Below are 18,788 nucleotides of genomic sequence, written 5' to 3'. Positions count from 1 at the left end.
ATGATTAGTCTTTTCTGTTAAGGCTGGTATTTCAATCCTGTGGATCTGTGTAAAGGTTCATCCTTATCCATTAGATTCAAATTCAACTTAAATATAAGCCATTAAATATTAGATGAAAAACAAAATATATTGTACATACATATTAGAAAAGTTATAAACTGACCTTTATTTTTTTTTTTTAAGAATGTCATAGAGATTTTTTGTGGGTGCCGTTGGGCCGTAAATACCAAAAAATATTTTACTTTTTTTTTTTTTGGAATTTTGGAGTTGGAGTTCGAGTTGTCTTTTGTCATAGTTTTTGAAATTGTAGTTTTTGGTGATATGTAATTGTAAAAAAGTGAAAAAAATTTGAAAAACAAGTTTTTGGTATTTCATGGCCAAACGCTAATTCCGGAAAAACAACAACAACAACAACCCAGTGAAATCCCACATCGTAGGGTCTGGGGAGAGTAGAGTGTACGCAGACCTGGCTCCTACCAAGGTAGGACGGCTGTTTCCGAAAGACCCCCGGCTCAATAAAAGCATAAAAAGAAGTCAGATACGGTTAGATAAGGTTAAGAGATTCGGATAAGAGATTTAAAGCGATATGGAAATGAAATAATGCAAGCGACACAGATAATACAGGATAATCAGAGCACAGAAAATAACCGATAATAGCAGAAATCAGAGCAGATGACACAGGATAACCAAAGCACAGGAAATAACACATAATAACAGATAATAGCAGAAATCGGAGCACAAGAAATTATATTGCAATAATGCGACTACTAATAAGAACGGATAACGAGACTATCTACTAGCCTTCTATCCTAATTTGGGTCCTCCAAACCCTCCTACTAGCCTACTAATAAAAGTGAAAAAAAAAAACCAGAAAAAAGTGAATAATTTTTATGGCCAAACGGCACCCTAAAATAATACTCCCTCTCCCACAGTTTCATTTTATGTGGTACACTTTTTTTTTAGTTTACGAAGGTCACTTTTCTATTTGTAGAAATAATTTAATTTTAAAATTCATTTTTTTCTCTTAATGAAATTATTTACAGTCACACAAATATTTAAGACTTTTTTTTATCACAAATTTCAAAAATCTTTATTTTTTTCTTAATTCATATGTCAAGTCAAATGGTGCGTAAATAGGGACAAAAGGAGTAGTGATTGGATCAATATGTGAACAACTCAATTATTCTATTGTATATTTGTTATTTTTCACCAAAGGAAGAAATTAACTAATGTTTTTAATGATTCTGCTAGCTGAATTACAGAATTAATGCCAAAATGTGTGTCTGTTTTGTTAAGGAGAAGGCAAAATTTAATGTAATTCCCTTTTTTCGATTTAAATAACATAGATGGATTCATTAACCTTCATTATTTCTCACAATCTTATTTACCAGTCTTTAACTTTTTTTAATTGAAGTTGCATCCTTTATATCAATTTGAAATATTTTGATTTTAATAAAATTATAGGAGTTCAACATTTTGTCAATGTGATATTTATAATATTTACACATCATTAACAGGTTCATACTATAACAATTTGACACATAATGATAGGAAAACATCAATATAACAGCTGGACATATTCATATATTAGCGAAATACTTGGTGCGGATATATTTTTACTTTGCGACACGAGCAACCCAATACAAGAGAATGAAAGTTCAGATGGGCCAAAAGTTCAATAGCCTGTATTGGAATGGGCCTGTATAGTTCCATCTAAAATGTCTTTCTGTGTGAGCGTGCGTTGAGACCGGTTGTATAAGTTCGGGCAATTCGCAGAATTGCCCTTTTTCTGGGGTGGTATTTAAATTTTGCCCCTCATATTCGTGGTCTTTAAATTTTGTCCTTCGGCTAAAACTCATAGATTCCGGGTTCGAACCCCCGCTCAGTCAAAAATTTTAAAAAAAATTGCAAAGCAGAGTTTAAATTTCGCTATGCCCCCTCCGGCAGACTTTTAGTCATGTTTTACTAAAAGTCTACCGGAGGGGGCAGACTTTTAGATCCGGCATAACTTTAGCTTTTCCTTAAAGATTGTATGCTGGATCCGGCATACACTCCCCCAGTCCTGCCTTGCGAAATTATTTTTTTATTTTATGCCTGAGCGGGGGTTCGAACCCAGAACTTCATGTATTCGCCCACCTTTCCAAGCAAAGGGCAAAACTTAAAGACCACAAATATGAGGGGCAAAATTTAAAGACCACAAATTTGAAGGGCAGGATTTAAAGACCACCCCAAAAGAAGGAAAATCCGCGCAAAAAAATGTATAAGTTCAAACTTTTACTTATAAGCATAAGTTCAAAATATGTCAAGATAGTAAACCTTGTTCAATTGACCAAAAGTTGTGACTTATAGGTAAAAGCTAGAACTTATGCCTGATGGGCAACAAAAGTTCTTCCGATAATTTTTTCAAATTAAGATCACTTTTTTAAGATTTTGTTGAGCGGAGACAAAAATAAAGACCGAACACTTTTGACAATAGCATGCGTCATTTCTTGGTGGCAGGCTTTAGAGATGGGTAAGTTGGAATTTTCTAACGGGTTTTGGGGAAGAAAATAAGTTTTTACATGGATTGCCCTTCAAACGCATTGGTCTTTTAACTTTTGCCCCTCATATCCGTGGTCTTTAATTTTTGTCCTGCTCCTTATTTAATGAAAATATCCAGACATGCTTCGCTCAACATAAGTTCTGTAATATTTTTATCTTTGGAAACTGAACCTTTGCCTCGTTCGGCACAAGATATGTAGGAATTAAGTTATGCGACATAAGTTGTGTAGTATTTTTCATATTATATTGAGTGCTAAAAGTTTTGTCTTTTCTGGCATAACTTGTACGGACGTTATGATACATATGCCGAAGACAAACTTAAACTATGCCGAGCGAAATTTAAACTTATGTCATTTTTTAGATTGTGTTGCATGTTGAAAGTTTTGCCTTATCCGACATAACTTGGAGGATGTTATGATACATATGCCGAAGCTAAATGTAAACTACGCCGAGCGATTTCTAAGTTATGCCGCGTCAAAAGTGCTGAAGAGCAAAAATTAAAAATCACAAATTTGAGGGACAGAAATTGAAGACCACCACGAAATAGGGCATTTGTATGAATGATCCGAAGGAAAAGGATGGCTTAGTTATTGGTCGTTGTTGTCTATGTGGGATGAAATATGAATAGTTGAATACATATATTAGCAATAAATAGATCGAACTATTTAAAAGCAAAAATGACATTTTAGAATAATTAATCCACATATAACAATCCATATCGTCATTATTAATCACTATATGAGAATTTTTTCTTTATTAATCGGTATAATCAATTCATGTACTATAATTATCGTATAACTAACATATGAAATGAACAACCCCTATGAATGTAAGTTTTTGAAATATCAACAATTAAAAACTTAATTCACATCATGTTTTTGATTGAATTTTTCGTGTTGTATCCTTAACGCCATTTTGAAATGTTTAGATTTTTATAAAATCACAAGATTATGTGATAATTATAATTTTTATACATCATTAACTAGTTCGAATTATAACCATTTTACACACGGTAGTACGAAAAATATCAAATATAAAAGTTGGACACACTCATAGATTAATCACTTAATATTAATGAAAAATTTGATACAAATAAGTTTTTGCCTTGCAACACAGACAATGTAATTGACGAGAATGAAGGTTGAAATGGGCCAAAAGTTCAAGAGTATCGGAATGGGCCTATATGGTTCCATCTAAAGGGTCTCCTAGAATAAGTAAAACTTACATAAATAACTACTTTTTAACAACTTCTAACAAGTTATAGCTACAAGTTGAAGATTTACAATTCGTAACTACTTTTGGCTGTATTTCAGTTGTATCTCGCATTTTTGAAATACAGTGAAATACAACGCGACTGTTGAATAAAAAAAAAGGGTTATATTTATGACAATAAAAATCTTTTTCAAATTATATGATAATTTGTATTAATGGTTCCATGATTCACGCAAACCTCATGAGGTTCCGTTGCAGCTAACGTCTCTCTATCAAAATTACTCCATTCAAAAGTTTTTTGCTGGTTTTTGTTGTATTCGGTTGTATTTCGCGTTTTTGAAATACACGAAAATACAAAATTTGGCAGAGTAAAAATAGGTTGTATTTATGGAACATATTCTCTTCTTTCATTTTAAATGGTAAGTCAAATTAAATCAACCATGTATCACGCATAACGGTTAAAGTTCCATAACAACTCACGTTTCTCTCTCCAAATTACTCCATTTCAGGCTTTTAGAAATACTTCCAAATACAGAAAAATATACACTGGAATACAATCAAATATGGTTGATTGTTTAAGAAATAGAAAATTGTAGTATGCGTATATACAATGTAATACAATGAAATGTATCATGAACTATTTCATAAATTAGAATACATTGAAATATAGCGAAATATACTGAAACAGTACACTGAAATATACTGAAACATTACATTGAAATACACTAAAAAAAGGACGAATTTACATTTTCTCCTTCGAAATACAAAGCGAATACAAAAAAATACACTATAACAAAAAAAAAATACAACCACAAACCCTATCGAACCACCACAACTCTACCTTGATACTTCTGAAAGCTACGAGTTTTTATGTGCATTGCAGTGTCCTTTTTCTAACATGCTGCTTGGATAATTACTTATCACTAGCTTCACATCACATGCCAACAAAGAGACTTGAATAAACATAGTTAATCTGAAATTTGTTGTAGGTTTTTCCATAATTAAAACACTTCTAAGATTCACCAATTTTGTTGTATAAATCTGATATACTATCTGCGTCGGGGTTATTGTAAAACTTGTATTTTACACTTTACTGTGGTTGGCATTCTGTTAACATTAATACATGAAGCATATGAAGTTCAGATCTGAAGAACTAAAAGCTTAAGCTTTTTTCTGAGTTTGGAGATGGAGACGGTAGTAATAGTGGTGGTGGTGGTGGTGTTGACAGCGGTGTGGGTGGTGTAGATAGAGAAAGGAGGGAAGGGTACGTGAGGGGAAGGAGAAGAGAGGCTGAAGATAGAGAAAGGGAGGGAGAGAGGTGGCAGTGAGGGGAAGGGGAGAGAGGAGAGAGAATTATTTTTAGGGTTTGGAGAAGATAATAAATCTTAAATGTGTAGTGAGGGAGAATAGAGAGGTACATGTATTTCAAAAGTTACTGGACCAGTTATGAAATGTTATTTTGAAAAAATAAAGCTACAAAAATTAAATAAAAAATAAGGTAGTTATTATTTATAAATAAGTCTTAGAAGTAGCTATGGCAGGTAAATTTTCCATAATCAGAAGTTGGGCCAAGTAAACTGAGAATCCTGGGCCAGGCCTGCCTACCCCAAAAAACACACAGACGTTGGGTGTGTTTGGTACCAAGAAGTTTCAATTTTCCTATATTTGGTTGGTTAAAATGTTGTGAAAACAAGTTCTTTAGGAAAACTAGTTCTTTAAACATGAGAAAATGACTTCTCTAATGAAAGTAGGGCAAACAAGTTATATAAGTGGCATTCCAAGTTCATTATGTCCTCCCAACCCACCCAACCCCCATTCCTTGACCATCCTACCCCTCTACCACCCGCCGAACCCCCATTCCCCAACATATCCCACCCCTATAGTATTTTGCTAAACTATTACATATTTTTGAGCTAATATTTTTTACTTACGTATAAAACACTACAATATAAATAAAAAAAATCCACTTATTTTTCACTAGAATGAAAAATATTTTCCTAGGTTCCTAATTCGTTTCTCTTTCTCCCTTGTCTGCTGAACAGAGAAGGAAAAATTAGTTTAAGTGCTGCATCTGACTTCTGCCCACTGAAATGTTTGCATTATCAAATCAAAATGAATTTATTTTTCGATGAACGACATAAATCTTAATTTCAATTCAAATAAGGATAATTCCAAGCCTATAAAGGTTGGGGCATTTTTCCTATTTTTTTTTATGAGTTTGATTCGCTAGCTGACTACGTTCGAATAGAGCTCAGTTACGAAGACAATAACAAACTTGCTATAACTTTCAAGAACGGATAAAATCATATTCATTTCTACTATATAGAAGCATGGGTCAAGGAGCAGATCACGTCCATCTGCTTTTTTGATTAAATTCAAAATTGTGGACTCTTTGGTCTCTTAACCCTTTGCTTATCTATGACTCCTATACACCCTTTCCTACCCAATAACTTTGTACTTTTTCACGTAGGCCTTATCAAACCATTCTCACCTCTGCATATTTCAATCAGATCTTATTTCACAAGCAAATTTCTATAATAGTATAATATATATGAATTATGAGATTAATTTTTTAAAACTGTGTAAATTAATTAATTTATTTATTTCTCCTATTAGTGATTTTTTTTCATCTGTTTAAAGTATCAAAAAAGGCCAGATGCCTTTTCCATTGTGGTAGTATTAAATTTTATGAACTTAAAAAATACTTTAAAATATAATTAACTACTAATCTCAAAAATACTCAACAAAATTGTCTTGCACACTATCCAATCACAATCATGTAAAATTAAATTTAATAATATTAAGACTTTATTCAAGATCTTAATAATTTAGACTTATTCAGACAAAATAAGAGTCTAAATCATAATGTAAACAAAAGCACTAATGGCCTAAAGAGTGAACCATTCATATTCAAACTCCCATTAAACACAAACAAATGAGGTCAAAGAAAAAGCTGACAAGGAGCACTTTATTAATTTTCCAATTTCAGATAATTATTTATCTAATTTTATTTTAAAGTCAATTTATTTTTTTATTTTAAATCAATTTGTTCAATTTCTAGAGCGAATGAGAAATCGATTCACTTTTAAATAGCCCAATAAAATAGCTTGCAAACCTAACGCCTTGTAAACTATGCAACATAGGGCAATTTAAACGATTTCCCTTGTTCGGTGGTGGTCTTTAATTTTTGTCCCTCAAATTGGTGGTCTTTAATTTTTGCCCTTCGCTAAAATCTCTTGGTTTTGGGTTCGAACCCCTGCTCAGTCAAAAATTTTTTTAAAAAATTGCAAGGTAGAGTTTTGTAGCAAAGTTAGGCCTATTCGGGCCAAATTAGGCCTTCAGACAGAGTTTGAAACTCTCCTTTAAGGTTGAGTTTTGCCTTCAGGCATAAGACAAAACTCTATATGCCTGAAGGCACCACCTAAAGGTAGAGGTTTGCGTTAAGGTAATTTTTTTTATTCAGTTGGAATTTTACAAAACTTTTCCTTAAGGCCTAAATTTGCTATGAAACTCTGCCTTTTTTTTTTTTACTGAGCCGGGGTTCGAACTCCAAACCTCATAATATTATGCAAGGGAAAAAAATTAAAGACCACCAATTTGAGGGGAAAAAATTAAAGACCAGTGCATTTGAAGGGCAATCCACACACACACAAAAAAAAGTACAACATATATATCCGATCTGAAAGCTAGACATTTTTTTATTCAACAATTTGTGAAAAATATAATGAATTAGGCCAATAATAGTAATATGAAATATCGAAATGATTAGTACTCCCTCTATACCTATTTATAGGACACTCCTTTCTTTTTTGTCAATCCTAAAAAAAGACATCTTTCTATATTTAGCAACAATTTAACTTTAAAATACTCGTTTTACCCTTAATAAAATTATTTACAGCCATAAAAATATATATAGCTCATTTTAGACCACAAATTTTCAAAGTTTTAGTTTCTTTCTTAAAATTTGTGCTCAAACACTTTCATATAAATTGGGACGGAGGAAGTAGCATTTTTCAATATTTGGGATCAAATAATACAATGTGATTTCTTGCGCAAATTAGTGTAATTGTTATTGGCACGGACTTTTCTACAATGACGGGATACATCAATTTTATTAGGATAATTTTCTTAATTTGTAGTAATAGATATATTCCTTAATAAAATAAAAGAGAAGAAACGGTTACAAGATTTTTTTTTAAGACATTCAAATCATGATAGTAAGTTGATAAAATGATAAAGTTACGCTTAGAGAAAATTTACAAAAGAAAAATTAGGAGAAAAATAAGAATTTAAAGTGAACGAAAAAAAAAGTAATAGAAGATATTTCAAATCTTTCCACCGGAAAACCAAACTTTGAATACAAGGGAGAGACAAACTAAATAAAATAATATACTGATATTTTAAATTAATTAAATTATAATTATCTTTCTATAATAAAAATTCACCAAAAATGTATTCAGTTTTTGTTCGGCACAGGCTTCCGTCATCTAGTTAATGTAAGAAAAATCGGCTACTCACCATAGCAGAGTGCTTTGTTATCTACTTACGAAATTTTGCTGATGTGTGCTTAAGTCTCTAATTAAATTTGGACCGTGCACTCAAGGTCCATTTCCAGCTTTCCACGTGGAAACTTTAAGGCCCTAGAAAACCAAAGAATATAGCAGTAAGAATTAAAAATACGTCGAATTAGAGGATCTGGTGTATTTTTGATAACTAACTTTTTATCTGTAACATAAATAATAATTTTTGAATGGATTATGATCCACAGTGCCTATAGGCTATAACACTGTCTATTAGAGGCGGAGGCCCTTCAGGCGTGGATTTGATCGAACCCAATTGCTTTGGTTCAAATCATATATTTGTATTAAATTTTTTGTTAAATATGTATAAATTATAATTTAGAATCCAGTAACTTTAAAGAATTAGAACTCTGAATCCACAAGCTTCAAATCCTGACTCCGCCTCTGCTGTCTATATTTATTATGGAAATATTGACTTATGATAATAACAATGATAATAATAACAATAACAATAATAATATATTGAAAAGTATTAGAATGAAAGGATACCTATAACATTATCTTTATTGTTTGGATTATGACTCCTAAGATTCTTGGATGCAACTACATGCATACATAAATGTCATAAACTAGTCTGTCAACCATACCTAATTTAATTTATTTAAAGCTGAGATATTCTTACATACCCCGGCAATTATTTTTAATTTCAAATTTCCCTTTCCACACTTCTGTTTTTGCTCCAAAAATTATCCAAGAAAAGAGAAAAAGAATGAGTATGTAGAAGAAAACTTGAGGAGTATCGTTGAATCAACAGGGTTGAAATAATCGGTCAATTTAAAGACTTTAAAAAGTTCATAGGCTTTGAAAGTGATTAAACCTACCATTTTTACATTAATTAACTTGAAGGACCAAATCTAGATATTGACTTCGCTATACCTTATTGTTGATGCTAATTTCACCATTAATACTTATTTATATATATTTAAAAATTATTCCAGCCAACATTAATCCATAAAATGAATTGAGACTTTCTTTTTGCTCAGACAATTTGTACTGTACTAAGGGCGGGTCTACAATATAACCTATGAGTTCACATAAACTCAGTAATGTTTGCTCAAATATTATATGTTTATTAAGAAATTTAGTAGATATTTGACTATGAGCTTAATTAATTATTATTACAATAATAAAAAACCCGAGATTCTGACAAACTTTTCCAATTGAATCCTTCGTAACTTGTCCAATCTCTATCGAAAATCGATTTTTGTCAAAATTCCTCATTACGCTTGTCGAAAGCATTCTTAAGTCGGAAATCCCGAGTTTACAACCGAAATATACGTTCGAATTTTGAGTTTTTTTTAATAGTGTTATATATTAACCTAAGATTGTTGTAGCTAGAATCAGTAAATTTCAAATCATATATCTGTCTCCACCTTGTGCACAGAGAAAGGGAAGAATAATTATTTACAAAAACAAAATATGAGTGAAGCATGATGAAGTTGACTTCATGCATGAGATATAAATGGAAGGCGTTCCTTATTGGTTTGGGAAGGTTACCAACCAAACCAATGAAAGAGCTATGACTTTAAAGTTAATTCATTTTTATGTTTCTTTCTCAAATCATTAATACACGGAGTATAATATTCAGATTTTGAGAGATTGGATAATTACAAATAACACCCAAAAGTTAGCCAACTAACCAAATTGATACACGTATGTGTTTAATTTCTGTCTTTCTGGAAGAAGGAACACCTATTAGTCAAAGCCCACAATTCTGAAAAATGAAAAATTCAGCATCCGATTTTTTAGCCACCTCAACATTGTGATCTTGGACGTTGACGGACTAATTATTAGGATGTTACAATTTTATTTACGTAGTGAATAAGAAAGTAGATATTGATTATTCTAATTGCTTTTATTTTTCCCTTCAAATTCTATCCGGTAATAAAACATAAATTCTTGTATAACTTATGTGAATATTAACAATGCGGAATTTAATAAAGATAATCAGATATTGTATTGAGTTATGTGCACAAAAATTATTTTTTCTTGTATACCAACCAAATTAATACGATACTCCTGTCACTTATGTAGAATTTTATGTTGAAATTATGTTTATTAGTAAGGTAAACTAAATGACCCTGTAGGTTATAGGATTTAAAAAAAATAAAAATCAAACAGAGACAAGTTTTGCATTTGACCATCAATGGTTGACTGCAATTAGTAACAAATTAGATAATCTCCTTCGAATAAGTAATATGCCAAATTAATTTAAGATACCATAAACTAGATTAAGCTCTTGTGGGTAGTATACAGTACTGTTCAAATAATCACTTGCTAAAAAAGTAGTCAAAATTTTATTAGATTATTTTGCCCTAATTTATAACTATCAAAGCTTATTATCCAAAGAGGATAATGCACTTTTTTTAATTAATTAGACTTGTAATGGAAGAGTTTCAACGTGTTCATAATTAATCTGCGTTGAAAACTATGAAGATGCTATATGAAGGCTTTGACATACCACTACCAAAAAAAAAAAGAAGGTAAGGATTAACGACGGACAACTATTGTCATTAAACGGTAAAAATACGTTGGTAATTCTATTTAATAATGAATATCGACAAATTATCAAAGAATTTCCTTAGCTACATTTAGCGACAGATCATTAATGAATTTCTAGCTAATTTCTATTTTTTTGATAGTGTATATAGCTTTAGTTGAATATTCTTTACTTAGATACAAAGTATATATAAGTAATTATCAGCATTATTTGATCGAATCTAGCTCTTACAACACTCGAGGTGAACAATCTAATAAGTTAGTATTTGCAAAATCGTAATTTGCAAAATTGTTGTTCATTCAATTTTAGTATAAAAAAAAAAACTAATAATCTACAAATCTTAGTCAAGACAATCGGCTATGCTTATATGTCAGGATTGTGATATTGGATTCTACTTCATCTTAAAATAATAAACTTCTTTTGAAGATATATATTTCTCCTTGAAGTGGATAACTAGTAATGATCTTATAACGCTTTTTTGGAATATATCTGATCAATCATTTTCAGTTTTTAAAATATAGTAGCCCAAATAGTGAATTACTTGTATTTGCATCATATTCCACTTATACAAGTGTGGGTGGAGCTAATGTACCGCATAACTCATAAGGCCGGTTCATAAAAATTCCTTTTATCCAAATAATTAGGTTGAAATTATTTTTATGTATATATAGTATATATATATATATATTTTTTTGGTTTCTTCGTATATTATTTATCTTTAATTATTGAATCTTCAGTGAAATTTTGTCTCCTCCGGCACTGCTTAATTTAAAAAAGAAAAATTAGTCTGATGTTCGGTACCTGCATTGAGGCCCCGACCAGTGGCGGAGCCAGGATTTATGCCAAGGGGGTTCAAAAATATAAAGAAGCCATAAATGAAGAAGTTAAGGGGGGTTCAATGTCTACTATATATACATAAAAAATAATTTTCACCTTATATATACAGTGCAATTTTTCGCCCAAGGGGGTTCGGATGAACCCCCTTCTATAAGGCTAGGTCCGCCACTGGCCCCGACTAATCTGAATTTGCGCAAGTGTGTACGTGAGACCCATTTAAAAAGAAGCATTTCCCTAATGAAATTTTTTCATACCCAAAATCCGAACACAAGACATTAACTCAATGCAGTTGGCATGGATACCATTTTAACGTTATGTTAAAAGAATGCACTTAACATCGGTATAAAAATCGCATGCATGCATTATCTCAACCAAAAAAGAGATGAAAAGGACATGCATCATGTGATTTTCATTCGACTCATAATAAAATGGCTTAATGCATATGCAGTTAAATCAATCAAAGTACAAGCTGTGTGTAATCATTACATTCACGAAACTATTATTATGGGATGAGTTGCATTAATCATAGATGTTGAAACTGAAAATACGGAGATTATTCAACTTCATTACCCCACAAAATAGTTTTTACTCTATTTTAAGTTAAAGTTAAGATTAAGATACTTTATAAATTGTAAAACAAACATTAATTTGAAGAAGATAAATAGTTCATTATTTGGAATTAGTATGTGAGTCCAAACCTTGACTAATAAATTTGGAAAATAAAATTTGCATGCATTATCGCAAGTTCTCAACCAAAAAAGGAAATGAAAATGACATGCATCATCATGTGATTTCATTCCGAATCTTTAAAAGGTTGTTGAATGTTGGTTTATCGATTTTATAATACTCATTACAAAATTAGATATTTCAAAATCCTTATTTAATTTACGAAACAGTCTATGAAATTTATATATTTTGGAAAAGAAACTTTTGATATAAAACACATAGTAACATGATCACTACATTAATGAAACTATTATTAGGGGATGAGTTACATTAATCATAGGTTTTGAAACGGAAAAAATGGAGATTATTTCAACTTCATTATTTAATGAACTTATCTTTCATTGATTAGGCTATAAACCGACTCCCTCCCTACCCCAACAAAGATACAAAAATAGAAAAAAAACATCAGATTTTTTGTTTTTGTTGTTGCTGTTGTTATATATATTTTGATGAGTTAAGCTTTAATACATTGATAATGTATATACCTCTTACACAATCAAGTAAAATTGACCTATAATAGTAGTAGGTAATTTTACAATCAATCATGATATTTAGAGAGCTGATCTAGATGACAGTCGATTAGTGTAGAGACAGATTTAGAATTTGAACTTTATAGGTTCTAGATTTTAAAATTACAGCTTTATATGCTAAAAAATGAGTTCTCAATGTAATACGTGTGCATATTTAATAAATTTCTCGATACATATACATTATTTCATAAATTTCTTGATGCGTATACACTATTTAAATAAAAATAATTGAGTTTGGCCGAATCCGGCGGCCTCCATCCCTGTTAGCTATGGGTTCATGTGAACTCAATAATTATTACACATCACTATATACCTATGAATATTTGATTGTAAATTCTATTTTATTTTCATTCATAATAATAGACCTATGTAAAAATTTATAAACTTTAAATTTTGAATCTAGCTCCGATTATATTGTAACTTGAAAATAAAGTAAAAACCTACTATAATCACTCAAGTTACACACTAATATAACCAATTAAGTTACACACTAATCACATAAGAAATTATATTGTTCATGTTTATAACTTAATTTTTTTTTAATTTTTTTTTTCCTATGGGTTCCCCTATCTGTAGGAAAGTTCTTGTATAGGATGTATTTCAAAATTTGAAAATAGAGTATTAAAAAATGATGATTAGCATGAAAGAGAAACAAAGGGGTAGAACACGTTTTGAATGGCTCGAAACTTGAAAAGATACCGTTCATTATTTTACTCTTTGTCTTTCTTTTTTTCAAAGTCTTTTTTTTTTTTTTTTTTTCAAATTCTTGACTATAAATAACCTTTGGACTGTATTACCCTCATTTATCATTTTGTATTTTCTCTGTTTGATTCTTTGAAAATTTTGAGTGCTTAAACAGACACTCAATCTCTTGCTTCATTCCAAAAGAGAGAAATCTTTTTAAGATAAAAAAATAAAAGAGACTTTTCTTAGCTTGTAGATATCCGATCCCTTTCTTGTAAGTCTCTTTTTTTGGACTCAGTATATTCCATTAAATTCTCAATTTTTTGTTCTGTTATATTCATTTTAAAGATCACTTTTTGGCATCTTGGTATTTTTTCTTTTCTTTTCTTTATTTCTACTTTGTATTTGATGTTTGTATGTTAATAACTTGAAATTTATTCAAAAAGATCACTTTTTGCCATCTTGGTATTTTATTTTATTGTTCATCTCTACTTTATATTCGATGTTTGTGTGTTAATAACTTGAGATTTATTTCAAAAGATCACTTTTTTCCATCTTGGTAATTTATTTTTTTGCTCATCTCTACTTTGTATTTGATGTTTGTGTGTATAAAGCTTGAAATTTATTCAAAAGATCACTTTTTGCCATCTTGGTATTTTATTTTATTGTTCATATCTACTTTATATTTGATGTTTGTGTGTTAATTGCTTGAAATTTATTCAAAAAGATCACTTTTTGTCCATTTGGGGTTGTACAGTTTCAATCTTTTTTGATACTCTTTTGTTGTTATTTGCATGGTACTTTCTGTTTTTATCTTGGTTTTGGTTTTTGTAATTTTCTTGGATTTGTTGGGTGTTTTTGTTTTCTTAGGAAGTTTCTTTCTGCAAGCCCTTATTTTGTCCTTGATTCAAAATTTTCATACTTTTTTGAATTAAAGTTGTCTTGTCCTTTATTTCAAAGCTTGTGCTTCTTTTTAGGTATAGTTTTGTAATTGGAAATGTTATCAATTTCTTTTCATTCCTTAATAAAAATTTGGTATTCCTATGACTTTATTACTCCTACTTTTTGTATGATTGGTTGGTTTTTTGACAATTGTGATTGAAACAACTTTTATGGTCTAAGGCAACTTGTATGCTGATTTCAGGCAATTCTGGTGGAAAGCTGATTGTTTAAGGCATCACTTTTTCTGTTACAAAAGTATGGGAGATCACTTTGTGTTTTTGGTTGATCGGTTGCTAACTGAATCAACTTTAGGGGCTGCAATTGAAAGCAGAAACCAGAAACAGCTGGCATCATCGACGACGAATAACTCGGTAGTTGATTGCTCTTCACAGGATTCTGATCCTATGTTGAGTCCTAGGAAGATGGTTGAATGCAGGATATGTCAAGATGAAGATATGGATTCAAATATGGAAACTCCTTGCTCTTGTTGTGGTAGCTTGAAGGTTTGTTTAGCCTTATTGCTATTACCTCCTTTATCTTTGTATACAATATGTTACTCCCTCTGTCCCAATTTATGTGAAGGGGTTTGGGGTACGATGATGAAAACACTTAATTTTGACTATGAATTCTAGTATAGATTCTTCAAATATATTAAAAATAGCATTTAAAGTGCTACAAGTCAATAAAGCTAATGATCCAAAACATTTTTCAAAAACTTGAAAAACATTGTAGTCAAAGAAAACAAAATTTGACTCCCCAATGGTAACACCTTCACATAAATCGGGACAAAGGGGAGTATCTATCTTGGATAAATATGAGCTTAAATGGAGCGTTGTCGTCAGTGTGGATTCATATAGCTGACTCGAGCTTGCTTGGGATCTGGACTTAGTTGTTGTTGTGTGCTATCGCCTATCTATCCGTGTTCTAATTTTTCAGTTATTGGAGTTAGTTTATGTTGTTAGAAGTTTATTTTATGCTTAAAATCACAATATGAGTTGTTACATGTATATTTTAGAAGTGTGTTCCTGTAACATTTTGTTCCTTCCAACGACTATCTGTTTGTTATGCTGTAAACTTAAAACTCTCGCAAGTTCAGGTTCAATTTTGTGATTGTTTCTGGTGAAAATTTATTACTGCAACTTACTGGACAAGCTCTAGAACGTTTTTACATCATAAAAAGCTCAAGATTCTGAGCGCCACCTTTGTCTGGATTAGCTTTCAATGTCAAGGAAACCTGTATAGTTACTCGTAAAATCAAAATGAGATGATTGGTGATGTTGCTACAGTTTTGGTGTCGCTTGGGTAAAACAAGTTCTCCCATCTGCTGATTCTCCTTAGTAAATCCTAATTGTCCTATATTTTTCTGTAATTTTTCCCAGCTCCAAGAGTTCCCATCTTTTGCTAGACTTTTTAAAATTTGACCACCTATCTTGCCTGAATGCACTTTTGAAAGGAAGAAAAAGTTGGGGCAAGGTGAGAAAGACCTTTGCTCAGAGGGTTTCACTTAAGTACTTTTTCAAAGTGCTCCGTTAATGTCTGATTCTCCTGTGATGCTCATATAATATTTGTCTTCTATCATTTTAATTTTGAACTTGAGACTTTCCGACCTATTTTTGTCTTGTCCCAAACCCTTTATCTTATTCCCCTCTTGTTCTAACATTTCAACATTTTCCTTTCGTCTTCTATTCATATTGTGTTCTGCAACTGCTTCATAGTTGTCTCTGGTTTCCTTTCAGTATGCACATCGGAGATGCGTGCAAAGATGGTGTAATGAGAAGGGTGATACCATTTGTGAGATATGCCACCAGGTGAGAAAACTTTTTCTGAGTTTGCTTTATGTAACTTACAGGCTAGACTTGCATTTGAACCAAATCAAACTTTTCTTCATCCTTCCTGTGGGGTCTATTGCAATTTTGGCCCATTTATGTAGTTCAGCATGTGCTTTATTCTTCAATTGATGTTTTTCATCAGTATCCTTATGTTGGATTTGTGTTGATTACAGCCTTTTAGGCCTGGTTATACGGCACCTCCCCCTATTTTTCGACTTGGAGGCATCCCAATGAATTTCAGGTATCATTCGTTGTTTTCCTGTTGCTATTATTGAATATTCTGTTCCGTACTCCATATTGCTTATCCTCACCATGTATATGGTGTGCTTTAATCAGGGGGAATTGGGGAATTGTCAGAAGAGACTTGAATAATCCTCGTCTGATAGCAGTCGTTTCAACTGATCGCGATTTCATCAACTCTGACGACTATGATGATGACTATGCAGTCTCTACATCAAGAAGCATGATGTGTTGTCGTTCAGTCGCAATGATTGTAATTTCTCTCCCTCTCACCCCCCCCCCCCCCCACAAACCCACACAAAATCACACATGCTAGTGCGTTTAGTTATGACTTGTAAAAATTCTTCAATCACTATCTTTTGTGCCTGGCCAAACTTCTTGCAAACAGTAAAATTGCAAATGTGATCTGTCGCCACCTCTTGTTTGGCTATGGTATCACTCTTACAATTGGAATTTGAAACAATGTCTTTTTACTCCGCAAATGGGGAGATCCCGTTTAGACAATTTCTAAATTTAAGTGCAGCAATTTGATTCTGTCTTTTTGTTCTTTCTTAACAGTTTATGCTGCTACTCATTTTACGGCACACTCTTCCCATCATAGTCAATCAAGCAGAGGACTATTCGTTCCCTTTGGTCATGGTAAGGTACTAAACTAGACAAAAATGGGAATTCTCATTCTTGTATACTCGCGGATTGTATTCTTACATAAGACCTTTTGCACACAGCTACTACTGCTGAGGATTACCGGCATTGTTTTGCCTATCTACATCATAATGAAAGCAGTTACCTCTTGCCACCGACGCCAACGCCGGCAGGTGAGTGAGCTAGTATCTCTTACTTGTGTTCCTCTCTGAAGAGGAGAAAATGACAAAAATAGTCCCTTATGTTTGAGGGTAGGTCCAAAATAGTCCCTTAAATATGCACTGAACAGTTTTGGTAGTTTGCCAAAAGTTAATACTTTTAGTCTCCATCAAATATTTAACAATTTATGTTCGTTAGATTTGACAGAAGTAGTGAAAAAAAACTGTTCATTGCATACTTAAGGGAACCTACCCTCAAACATAAGGGATCAATTTTGTCATCTTCTCTCCTAAAGACCGTGCCCGAGTTAATTAAACTTTTCATCCTTTCATCTCAGGCTATTTTACCTATCTCCTCGTCTGATGAAGAATCCGGGCCCATGATACTGTCACATCAACCTCCCATCATCGATACCCCTTGAAAGTGCTAGATATACGTCATTCCACGTTTACTGGACTGTTATTACACCGTCGTGCTGCGTAAAACTTGCTGCAGAGAGGACGGATGACTGGGAAAAGAATACACATGCGCGTGTTGCAGCTAGTGTTTCTTATTGTGAAGGATGATCAGCAGTCAAAGAAGTTGTAGATTGAAGAAATATCAAAAAAAGAAAAATACAAATTTGAAAAGGCCAAGAAAGAAAAAAGATTTTAAGTTTCCCATTAGAAAGGTTTCAAGGTTGTGAATTATTAGTTAGAAATCTGTGTACAGTCAGTTAAGTCTCAACCATGTATATGAACACACAAAAAGGTAGCAGGTTAGTCTACCTTATGATATATGATATGATGTTTTTTACTTGCCTTCCTACAAAGGTTGCTGGTTCTTGGTTGAAAAAATTTCAGTTTGACTAACTTACATACTACATTAATTATCTGGGAAGGAAAAGACAACGTGGAGCCTTTAAGAAACATGTGTTTAATCCAACGGAGTAGGATATTTTTCTCTATTTACCCAAATTTTGATTGGGAGAGTTATTCCGTACCAGTATTTGTGTTAGTGGGAGATATCATATATCTTGTGAAATTAGTCGAAGTACGCACAAATTGTGAAATTAGTCGCACAAATTGAGTTTGCAATATTGAAAAGGAGGGGAGAAATCATGTGATTCTGTAGAGAGCAATGTCCTTTTTTGTGTTGAAAAGGTAAGACTTAGAGCCCGTTTGGATTGACTTATAAGTTGGCTTATAAGCTGTTTTCAGCTTTTTTGAGTGTTTGGCTGGCCAGCTTAAAGTCATTTTATGCTTAAAATAAGCTCAAAAAAATAATTGGACCCATTTGACTTAGTTTATCTAAAGCAGCTTATAAGCTGCAAACAGCTTATAAGCTGCAAACAGCTTTAAGCTGTAAGCCAATCCAAACGGGCTCT

At 32.1% G+C, this 18,788-nt stretch overlaps 1 protein-coding gene across 3 annotated transcripts; it reads left to right on the top strand.

Annotated features, from left to right (window-relative positions):
• The first annotated feature begins 13,703 nt into the window (after positions 1 to 13,703).
• Positions 13,704 to 18,217, top strand: LOC132641641 (uncharacterized). Of its 3 annotated transcripts, none has more exons than XR_009582914.1 (8): positions 13,704 to 13,884; positions 14,755 to 15,055; positions 16,289 to 16,360; positions 16,555 to 16,622; positions 16,718 to 16,874; positions 17,180 to 17,265; positions 17,347 to 17,436; positions 17,760 to 18,217. XR_009582914.1 is itself a non-coding variant. In XM_060358695.1 (8 exons), the coding sequence occupies exons 2-8, from the start codon at positions 14,810 to 14,812 to the stop codon at positions 17,841 to 17,843; spliced, it is 798 nt and encodes a 265-aa protein (XP_060214678.1). In that variant the 5' UTR covers positions 13,709 to 13,884; positions 14,755 to 14,809; the 3' UTR covers positions 17,844 to 18,217. The 3 variants fall into 3 exon arrangements, 2 of the variants coding, with proteins under 2 accessions (XP_060214678.1, XP_060214679.1); XM_060358695.1 differs by having other exon boundaries at positions 13,709 to 13,884; positions 17,180 to 17,260; XM_060358696.1 differs by lacking the exon at positions 13,704 to 13,884 and adding an exon at positions 13,914 to 13,977 and having other exon boundaries at positions 17,180 to 17,260.
• Positions 18,218 to 18,788: the final 571 nt, after the last annotated feature.

The sequence above is a fragment of the Lycium barbarum genome, chromosome 5 (assembly GCF_019175385.1).
Source record: "Lycium barbarum isolate Lr01 chromosome 5, ASM1917538v2, whole genome shotgun sequence".
NCBI lineage: Eukaryota > Viridiplantae > Streptophyta > Magnoliopsida > Solanales > Solanaceae > Lycium > Lycium barbarum.
Note: the sequence above shows the minus strand (reverse complement) of the source record. Positions and strands in the feature narration are given on the sequence as shown.